This window comes from Onychostoma macrolepis, chromosome 13 (genome assembly GCF_012432095.1).
Source record: "Onychostoma macrolepis isolate SWU-2019 chromosome 13, ASM1243209v1, whole genome shotgun sequence".
Lineage (NCBI taxonomy): Eukaryota > Metazoa > Chordata > Actinopteri > Cypriniformes > Cyprinidae > Onychostoma > Onychostoma macrolepis.
The window spans coordinates 13,129,597-13,140,255 of NC_081167.1; the positions used below are offsets into that span (position 1 = coordinate 13,129,597).

General features: G+C 37.6%; 1 protein-coding gene across 2 annotated transcripts; it reads left to right on the plus strand.

Moving 5' to 3' along the window:
- Positions 1-4,554: 4,554 nt before the first annotated feature.
- On the plus strand, positions 4,555-9,662 carry emx2 (empty spiracles homeobox 2). 2 transcript variants are annotated; one of them, XM_058796101.1, is made up of 3 exons: positions 4,749-5,467; positions 6,806-6,990; positions 8,454-9,662. In XM_058796101.1, exons 1-3 carry the CDS (start codon positions 5,077-5,079, stop codon positions 8,619-8,621), a joined length of 744 nt encoding a protein of 247 aa, XP_058652084.1. In that variant the 5' UTR covers positions 4,749-5,076; the 3' UTR covers positions 8,622-9,662. The 2 variants fall into 2 exon arrangements, with proteins under 2 accessions (XP_058652085.1, XP_058652084.1); XM_058796102.1 differs by lacking the exon at positions 6,806-6,990 and having other exon boundaries at positions 4,555-5,467.
- Positions 9,663-10,659: the final 997 nt, after the last annotated feature.

The following is a 10,659-nucleotide window of genomic DNA, read 5'->3' on the forward strand; positions in this document are numbered from 1 at the left end:
CAAGAACAATTGATTGGATTCCTATAATCTATTCATTTATGCTGTTGTCAGTAGAAAACAATAGCGATTAATACGATGCTGTTGGTCCTCCTGATTGATACATTAAAAGGTTTAGTAAATAAACATTGCAGTCTTTTGTGATTTTCCCCCACACACCTTTGGTGGCAAATTTGACAATACAAATGCAGATATTTTTAACAACACCGCCATTTCAGTACAGCGAGATTTTATCTCTACAAGAAAACAATAACAATGGCATAATCCAGTTTCAAACTCGATTAGGACGGTCTTTTTCTTTCAGGGAAGTTTTAGGTGGTACGATGCCTTTTTCTAAAGACCTTCTGGCTCTTGGTTAAACTAACTGGGGTAGGAGGACCACACGCACACGTTGATAAGAGGTAATCCTCGGTAAACCTCATCAATGCGAGTTCTTAGTTTCATGCAACGGCTTCTTTGGATCGTGATTCTTCCCGCTGCGAGGGTGATAAACTTTTGCTCGCATTATATCATTATGCAGAAAAGACTAGAAGAAAGAAACAATTATGTCAGCGGTCTTTGTTGCATTCTAGTGGAAAATCCACAATTAAGGCCAATAATCCTGCAATTGGAGCCTCAAATTCCCACGCAAGAGGTTATGAACTCCCAAACTAGATTAGACCCCTATATTTGCTAAGACCTACTTTGTGAAGTTTGACCACGGGTCACCGTGAGTAAACTCTGCCGACCTCGAGCTGGAGGGATGCTGCTTGTGAATACGGGATATATGCCTTTAAACGGCACGTATCGCTTAATCTCTGCATCTGCCACCCAGTTGCCCTATATTTCAGTCTAGTTCCAGTCATTTGACTGGAATTTATAAACTCTAATTACGAAATAATGTTTTATACCTAGTTTATAAACATTTTATAAATTTAGATCTAAATGTAGCCTCTTTTCGAACATATTGCTGCAGCAAGTGTTTAAATACGAATTATAGCAGCAAACTAAATAAAAATTACGGCCGCTACGGCGTTCAAAACTGGGATGCTAGGACAACGAACATTAATGTTGAACAGTGTGATGGTTTCTTGTAAAGTCTTGAGTTGCACTGCACTCAATGCTTTAAGACATTATTTTGCACGGCTTGTAGCCTATATGTGTGTGTATTTTACACATGTGGTGTGTGTAAGAAAGAAATATTAAAACTGATGTCAAATGCTTCGTCGACTTGGACGTTCTTAGATGAGAACGACTAAAACAAGCATGTTGGGCTACCACACCTCATATTTCGTAGGCTGTTATTCATTTATTTAAGTTTCAGCAATCGTATTTCATGAAAATTTCATTTTCAAACTTTTTGTGTTAGCTAGGCCTATATATTTATTAGAATGGGCTAATGAATTAAATGTTAATTTGTAGCAACAAGTGCAATTTCTGAATTAGTTTCCTACTGGGCTGGTTCACTAGCCTACAATTATTGCGCTTTAAGTGGAAATACAATTACTGAATTCAAAAGCAAAATGCAAATAATTAAAAAAAACAAAAACTGTGTATTGTTTTGTCAGTATGCTGGCGAAAGACTTTTATAAATACCAGAATAATTCCTTTCGATAGGTCTGCGCAAAGCCTTTGCTTGCAAGTTATTGCGTGGAATGAAAAGAACAGCTCTGAAAGGTAATTTCTTGTATTGAAATTGATAGGCCTTGCACACTGAATACATGATTGTGAATCCTGCAGTTTGACGATATAACATAATTCAGTTGACATTTCTATTGCAAAGCTCTTCGAAAAGCTGTTCATGGGCGTCAGTTACATTTCATAACATCTTTTCAAAAGCTATCCACTTAATTATTGCGTATCCGACACATTTTTTGAAGGATGGATCAAATAAATAGTCGAATAAAGCTCAATGCGTTTTTGTCTTCTAATTCCAGGTCTACGTCGCCGGCGACTTTTAAACCTTTTGTCTTTTAATTTTTACACCGAAGAAAAATCACTTTGGAGACTAAAACGATATGCTGGTATGGATCAAGTGTTAGTGCTTTTGATAGCTTGTGCAAATGAATGATAACCTATAGCTGCACTGAGAACATTAGGCTATTATTTTGAAACCTTAATTTCGAGACAGTTACAGATCAATAGAAATAATATAGGCTAACTAGTCTACGTAGACATGAAAAGTGAAAATGGTGAGACCTGTAAAGTTAACGAACTGATCATTTATATTATTGATGTTGTTGTTGTTATTGTTGTTTCTTGGGCTTGTATTAACATTATCTATGTGTTTAGGTTGCGGGCCCGCAAAGTGCTAAATGTGTACATTACACTGCGAGTTTAATCAAGTGAAATTAATGGCGGGATTTTAATATTTTCGTCATACAGACAAAGCTTCTCACGAGCTTGTAAATTCTTAGTCCACGGGAGACAAGCCTATATCACTTAACTGCAGGTGGTATCACGGACCATAAATGATTAAGGCTTTCGATGTCGATGTTGAATGACACCGAAAAACGTAACACACACGCCCTAACAGTAAATATCCTGTACAAAAACAAAAACATAATTAGCAATGTAGACAGCCAAACAGTGCTTTTCATTTCTGTGTACGTCCAGGAATTGGCGGAAAGTGCATTTTGTAAAAGTACCAGTTGGTGTCGCACTATCCTTACACTTCAATGCGCAGATCTAGGAGCACTCTGACCCCCTTCGAAGAGCAGCAGATCCTCAGTGTGCGCCGTATTTTGTTCTTTAAATCAAAAATAATAATCAAAAATATCGAAATTGATTTTAATAGCATCTGCCTAATTTAGAAAATACACAAAAGTCGGACAAGTGTAAAAATTACTGATAATTGTCCCGTTTTTTTATTTCGTTTCACCACTTCCTATAGCTTAAAAATCGAAATGTAGCCTAGTGGCTTGTTTATATGCGGACGAAAAAAAAATGGAAGTAAAAGAAAAAGTCTGGGGTACACAGCAGCTATTTTAAGTCCAAAAGTTTAGGCTAGCAAAAGCGCGATCATATTTAAAATGTAGCTCGTAAAGTAGCCTACTTCAAGGCATTCACCGCACGGAAGAGCAGACGAGCAAAAACTGAGTGACCTTAACTCCAGCTTCGTATGAATTAGATATTGAATTGATAATCGTTAATGTATGTCTGTCATACGCATGAAAATCCAGGATTATTTCTGGAATCAAGAAATCACTTGAATATCTGAGCAAGGGTTGTGGCAGGTTTATAGAAACAAAACAAGTAGCTTAGTAGCCTATTTGAATCCGGTCCGTTTCTACTACAGTGTATTAGCTATTAATTTAGACGCAAGCAAAATAGACCGACATAATAATAATAATATGCCTTTATATATTCGGATTTAATAATAATAATAATAATAATAATAATAGGCTAATAATAATAAGAATTAGCTAGCCTACATAACTCACTTCGCGTTAACACAAGAAAAGCTCATGGAAAGGATAATATCTAAAACGAATTCCTCCGTTTAATGCAATGCAGTAGGCTACTGAAAAAATGTACACCACATTGTCATGCTGCGTTCGTACGTTAAACCAACAGCTGATATATTGTTCATTTATTTTAACAAATGTGGGGTGTTGAGAGCTATAGGCAAAATTATTAAAGTGAACAATGAACGTAATAAATGTGGACCTATTTTGTAAATATTTCAATTATTTTTCCTCACATTGCACATGCGTTCACTGCAGTGCCATAAAACACTTGAATTTTAAAATGACATAAAACGCGTGCTTGTGTCTCATGCACAAATTAGAATAGGCCTAATAGATTTTTATAAATTGATGTATGTATGTATTTTACTAGTATAGCCTATTTAATGGTGGAAATTTAGGCTAACTAAAATTTCTGCAGTTTCCGTTTTTATTTATAGTTTCATGTCCGACAAAATTGTCTTCATTTGCAACCGATAATTGTGTGGTGTAGGCTATGTTAAGCAATTGTAGTGCTATGAGATGTATCTGAAAGTATGTAAAAGTAAAAAGAATATAAAAGCTTTTTAAAATAGCCTATCACCGAACTACCTCACACCCTGCAAAACAGACTATAAAACTGTGTTGACAACTGTGCATACCTGAACTTTTGAGATGCAGTATGCACATTAGTAACCCATAATGGGATTGAACTCAGCTAATTTAATGAGTAGTTAGAGGGTAATACACTCTTGTAGTCATACGACAAACAAACAGAGCTGAAAATATTGTCTGTGTCTAATAAGCCTCATCCTTGTCTCCTGGCCAATAGAGAAAGAGAGTCTCTCATCCCTAAACTAATCACAAACCCATCGGAGAAAATGAAAACGTGGAGAGACAATGCAGAGGTGGGCGTTAGACAGGCCCACCGAGCGTCCAGACAAGAAGAACCTTCAAAAGTTTGATATACACAGAGGTTGTCATTTAAACTGATTATGTCCTGACAGAATTTCACTGATTACAGTCATTTGTTTAAACGAAACTCTGAATTTATACTTTTGTAGTCGAGTACAAATCAGCATGTGTAGTTATACATCTAAACGTGCAGTGATTAAGCACTGAGGTGCTGTAGTAACAGCATGTAAAAGCGTCGTTATGCCCTGTGTGCAACACAAATACATGCTGAAGTACCTTGAGTCTCTCAATGGGATCAGCTGCGTATGTAAATTGCTCCACAGCTCTGTTTCTGGGCGAATCCGTTCCGTTTTGCTTGAATCCGCCTCTCCGTGCTCGTTCGTATTGACGCACTTAAAGACTCTTCCCTCAACCTTAAGGCGAGCGGCAGCGACCAATCACCAAGCCATTACAGGCTTCAGAGGAAACTGTTTATGTGACTCCAGAGCTAATTAGGCTCATGAACTAACAAATCGCTAGCACAACTGGTGAGGAACCGATCACATTCATGGATTGTCTGGAGAAGTCGGCCACCTCTCTCACGATGTGTTGAGCTGTGTGCTTTTGACAGATTTTTTTTTACCCTTTCTTTAGCCGCCACTAACTTGCTGACAAAACTTTGGTCTTGGGTGTGGAGTATTTTTTAGTGCTAACGCGTGTACCGTTTTCACTTAAACTGGGGAATCTTGACTGGTGAACCATGTTTCAGCCCACACCGAAGAGGTGTTTTACCATAGAGTCTTTGGTAGCGAAGGATAATCCTTTGCCAGCGTCGAGATCCGAGGAGCCCATACGACCAGCGGCTCTCAGCTATGCAAACTCAAGCCAGATGAACCCATTTTTAAACGGCTTTCATTCCAGCGGCAGGGGCGTCTACTCAAACCCGGACTTGGTGTTCGCTGAGGCTGTTTCACATCCTCCCAACTCCGCCGTCCCAGTCCATTCAGTACCTCCTCCTCACGCTTTGGCTGCTCACCCACTGTCGTCCTCGCACAGTCCGCACCCTCTTTTCGCAAGCCAGCAAAGGGACCCTTCAACTTTTTACCCGTGGTTGATACATAGATATAGATACTTGGGTCACAGATTTCAAGGTAAGTTCCAGCAAAATATTTTATTCTCCAGTTATTTTGACCAGTCGTCCAGAGAAAAAAGGCCACACGGCCCAAGGACACGGCAGTTTTTTTATTGATAATTAGCTAAATGGCACTTTTGAGCTAGATATTAAAAACGCTGAAATTAATGTTATCGAAAAAAGTTTATAACCATTTTATTCTATCGAAATAATAGGCTAATGCTGTGAAGTAGGTAGCCTACTGACATTATACAACGGTTATCAGTAAATTGCTGGAAGAAAGGAACCTGGCATTATACCATACATACACTAAGCTGGTTTAAAACTCATAAATAAGTATGTATAACTTTTGTATTTGATGTTTTATTTTTTTTTAATTAATTAATTTAATAGGTTTAGATATAGGCTATATTTAGCGTAAACGTGTTACATCGCCTTTTAAAAGAATCAACATAACAAAATCCATCGATTGTTGTGTAGTCAAATATAGCCTATATGAAAAACATTTATTACAAATAATACGCATTCACATTACCAGAAAAAAAAACAAAGAAAAAACAAAAAAACAAAGAAAAAAACTTAATAGCAACGAAATAATTTATTAATAGAACAGACGTTTTTTCTCGTAAATTTATCGAATTTCGCCTTCATCTGAAAGTAAGTTTGCCTGGGTCCTTAATGTTGTAAAAGTGACCTTAAAAACTAACGCTAATATTCATAAACGTTAATAAGTGTCATGCTATCGTATTATTACATACATCACACTATTAGCTAAATTGCACAAATGTTAAAGCAAAAATTCTGGCTCTTTTTTTATATTATTCAGAATGGGAAAACATTTGTCATCCCAGTTTCTAACCGAAACGCTAGTAATGAAAACCTTTATTTACTACTGGTAAAGATAGGCTACTCAAAGCCATTGAATTAATTCGAAGACATTTCAGTTGTGAAACAAAAAGAGCCGTGCTGTATCTCCGTGTGTTTTATTTACAAATGTAGGAAAATAATATTGTAGTCATCATATTTTGAATGATTACCTGTTAATGAACATTATTTAGTCTCAGATTTGAATTTGCAACAAAAGTTTACTTAGCTACAGGAAACATTATCGCTATTGGCAAGTAAAGATAACAGGAAAAAAATATCTTTATATTGCCCTATTTCTATTTGACATGACCGGTCAATTGTGATATTATTGTAGACTATATTTTAGTAAGATGTTGTATGCTATACAATGTTTTAAAATGCAAGGCCCAATTAATAGATGAGAACAAATTGAACGAAGTCAATGATAAAGGATAGACTTGCTAATTTTATGGGAGACAATGGGTTTTAATTTCCACCATTTTCATTACAGGAAACGAAACGAGTCCGGAAAGCTTTCTATTGCACAATGCACTGGCAAGAAAGCCCAAAAGGATTCGTACAGCTTTTTCACCATCACAGCTACTACGGCTTGAACATGCTTTCGAAAAAAATCATTACGTCGTCGGTGCGGAACGAAAACAGCTCGCTCACAGCCTTAGCCTCACAGAAACTCAGGTAAGATGAAGTTTATCTGTCTTCATTAGCGTGTACAGCCATATGTGAATGTGCGCTTGGTTCTATGGATATAATACGGCCTAAATAACAATTGCATTGAAACGGTTAGGCTACATACTATGGTTAGACGACTACACCTTAAATACAAACACACAGACAATGTTTGCGTAACAAAAACGATAAATAATAAAAGCTTTTAAAATATAAGTTCTTTATGCAAATATTTTCTAACGTTTAATCGTTCTCTTTGATGGCATATTTGCATGTATGTAGTCGCAATGAGTATTGGCGTTAGCAATAAAGTGGCCTTGCACAATACGTTTATTATTTGCACAGATGTGGCGACTTTTTGATTTCAAACAGAAAATGTTGTTGTGCTATTTAGCGTTTGGTTTTGTTGGGAATTCCATGCGTGAAGGGCATTGTTCTAAAAGCGCGATGGTTTGAAGTGAGTTAAATCCACCATTTCCAATTCAACCCGGTTTTGGGTGAGGTTGAGCGATTACGTTTTAGGCAGAGGGCTCTTGTGGAAAATGTTTGGCAATTAACCAGTTAACCGTTTTAAATGGACACTTAAAAGAATGAGGCGGATTCTATGAATTTCCCTAACCATATTTAAGATCGTATTTGCGCGTATCGTTCAGTGGCCCGGTCGGAGTCTATTGTCCCGGTGACAGCACCGGCCCTTTTCTAAACGCCTTCTTTCAGAAGAGCAAGAGAGAGAAATGGACTACGAGCCACTTCAATGCTTCAATTAGCTCTCTGAAAGCACATTAAATGTGCCTCACTTGCCAAATTGTCAGCTGTGAGCTTTACGGATGATATGAATGATAAAGGTGATGAATTAAGCTAAAGACTGAACTTTACCAATGTGTGCTAATAGAAAAGGTTTTATACGGGGATGTAATAATGAGGGGGTGAATTGTAAATAGGCCAGCTAACACACTGATCCGTGATAATAAGCGACAAAGTCGGTGAAGTTCCACTGGTATCACACTATTATACACTCACATGCTGCTTCTATTGTACTGAGTCCGTTCTCGCTCAACAGTTAAGTTTGAGTTTGAAGAAGCAGCAGGGCATGATAGTGCTGATGCAACCTGTCGTTCGTAAACAGGTCAGGTGCACTTTAAAAGGAAAGCCACGCCAGCCAGTCTTCCTCTCCCCTATCTCATCCTCACTTATCAGTAATATGTATTTAATACCTCATTTAAATTCTTTATGTTGTTTTAATTTATGCCGACCGAGGACACTAAATGAAAGTCGACCAATGCTCTCGCGACTAGATTGACTGTGAGATACCTGGCGGTTCTTTGTCCGTCTAGCCCTAGTTATTCTTAAGGCCCGTTAGTGATACCTTCTGTTAGGCCAACTCTCTTTGTTGAATTGTTTTATTCAGAGGCCAACGAAAAGCCTTTGTGTGGGTACGTTACGCTGCTTATTTTCATTTTTCCTCGCCACAGGTAAAAGTTTGGTTTCAGAATCGAAGGACGAAGTTCAAGCGTCAGAAACTGGAGGAGGAAGGTTCGGATTCACAACAGAAAAAGAAAGGAACTCATCACATAAACCGATGGAGAATGGCCACAAAACAAGGAAGCCCCGAGGAAATTGACGTCACCTCAGACGATTAAAAGACTTAAACTGTTTGAACCCGGGACAGCGGCGTGGCTTGAAGGATGTCACGGATAAGGATGCTGTGTACTGACAGAGGGAGAGGGTAAAGCCAATATCACATTTTGATTCTTCGAGATCGGCAGCTTGAGGGTGAGAGATCCTGTTGGTGGCACTGCTGTCACTACAAGGGAACTGTCAATAATTTTCACGTTGCCAAGGCAAGGTGATTGACAGGTATTACATGCAGCCCCCCGCCCCCCATCACCACACTACCCGCACCACCTCGTCACCACTATCACAAAACATAGCTCAAATGCGCATAGGACATTTGCACTTCTGAGGGTTTTTTCCTCTCGTTTTATTTTTTCAAGACGTGAACCTTCCACATCAAGATACCAAAATATACAACTGTTTTTTGTAAAACTTGAATTGCATGGTAGAGCAATGAATTTTTTGGTAGGTTAATTCATTCATTTGACCTTCTTTTTTCAAAGTAAATTTGTTTTGATTCTATTTTTAATCTGACAAATGTTGTGTGCTTCTTCCTTTTTTACAACAGTGTGCAGTCTTTGAATTTATGATTCTCGTGTTAAAGTGATTGTGAAAACAATATGAAGTAGCAGTGCTGCGTTATAGTGTTTTTTTTTTTTTTTTTAAAGAAGTAAGACAAATTTAAAACCAGATTATAAAAACTTTATTCAAGTTTACCACATGCAAAAGTAATTCTAATGAAAAATTCTCCATGACATTCCTTAAAAATTAAGCTTTACCATGACTCCGTAATCTTGGTGCGAATATATGATCGGGACTCGCCCCTCCTTTAAAGAGTTGCCTCGAAGGATTAATGCAAGAATTGACGGCCGCCTAGGCAGCAAAACTTCAAGCACTGAGCGTATTCCATGTATAGAGATACTAAAAGCTAATGTTTATGTTAAATCGTCTTTTACAAGAATGTAAATAATTTTGTGTTTGTGTTAAGTTTGCTACAATTTTAACACAAAGTATACTTCCAAGAAGTATGTAATTGTCAATATTTTGTCAATAAAGTTTTATCAATATGTTGCTCAGAATAAAATTACAGCCTTTTTGTTTAACAAAAAGAGGCCACAATGAAACTTTTGTCCGGTATAGTGAATGGTCTAGGATGCATCCTTTTTTAGAAAATGATTATTGGACAGTATTGTATGGGTTTCACTGGCAGTTGTGTTCTTCTGATTCGGTCCCTTGGTGTCATTGTCCTTCAGGACAAACAGGCGAGGTATCGTAATTATCACTATTTTATCAATGGAATATTCCACCAGCTGTCTAATTAATCTGAGCGTATAAAGAATGTAACGGGGAAACGGACTGGTTAAAATGTAACACGAATAGAATGCTTACAACGGTCTTGAGCTCGATTTTTCCACAGCGAAGTGCCTGTTTTTTTTCTTGCCTCATTTGCCGCTCAGTCTGATAGACTGGCATTAACCAGTTTTATTTCCATTGGTAGAAGAGCAGCGTCTGGTCTGTTCAAGCTACAAAGAGTCCTGCGAGCTTTTGTGAAAGTGCAAATCAGTTTAGGCAATTATCATACGAGTAATATGTGGGGGAAAGGGGATGCATTGCCCAGTGGTCCACTTTAATCTGTTAATCCGTGGATCCAAGGGGGCCTGGTTGGACATAATTTAGTACAATCTGACTACCTCTCACAACGCGATAAGAGAAGGTTTGCAATGTGCCGCAAAATAGGAGCTTTGTTTAAAATCTTGTCGGCAGCAACGGCTGGAAAGTATCTAGCCTTCATTCTCCGTTCTTGTTTTTTTTTATTATACTAGCCTATTATGAATAATAGGCTATAAAATGCAAATATGAATTTTATATTTGTATGTGAAACACATGTCAATTCATCTATTAACTTGTATTACATCTATTAACATCCATTTAAATATGTCATCATCCCGAAACAGCCTAATCGTCGTTTTAAAAATAAAATTGCATGAAATAAGTAGCAGCCTATTAGCTATTTTATTGAGCAAACGTGACAAAATATTCCGAAATCCCCCAAGAAAGACCATT

What these genes read in the sequence shown, in the direction of transcription:
- emx2 (XM_058796101.1), top strand. Translation starts at nt 5,077, where the DNA reads ATGTTTCAGCCCACACCGAAGAGGTGTTTTACCATAGAGTCTTTGGTA. An exon ending in CTTGGGTCACAGATTTCAAG is followed by an intron (nt 5,468 to 6,805) that starts GTAAGTTCCAGC and finishes TTTTCATTACAG; the next exon opens with GAAACGAAACGAGTCCGGAA. An exon ending in TTAGCCTCACAGAAACTCAG is followed by an intron (nt 6,991 to 8,453) that starts GTAAGATGAAGT and finishes TCCTCGCCACAG; the next exon opens with GTAAAAGTTTGGTTTCAGAA.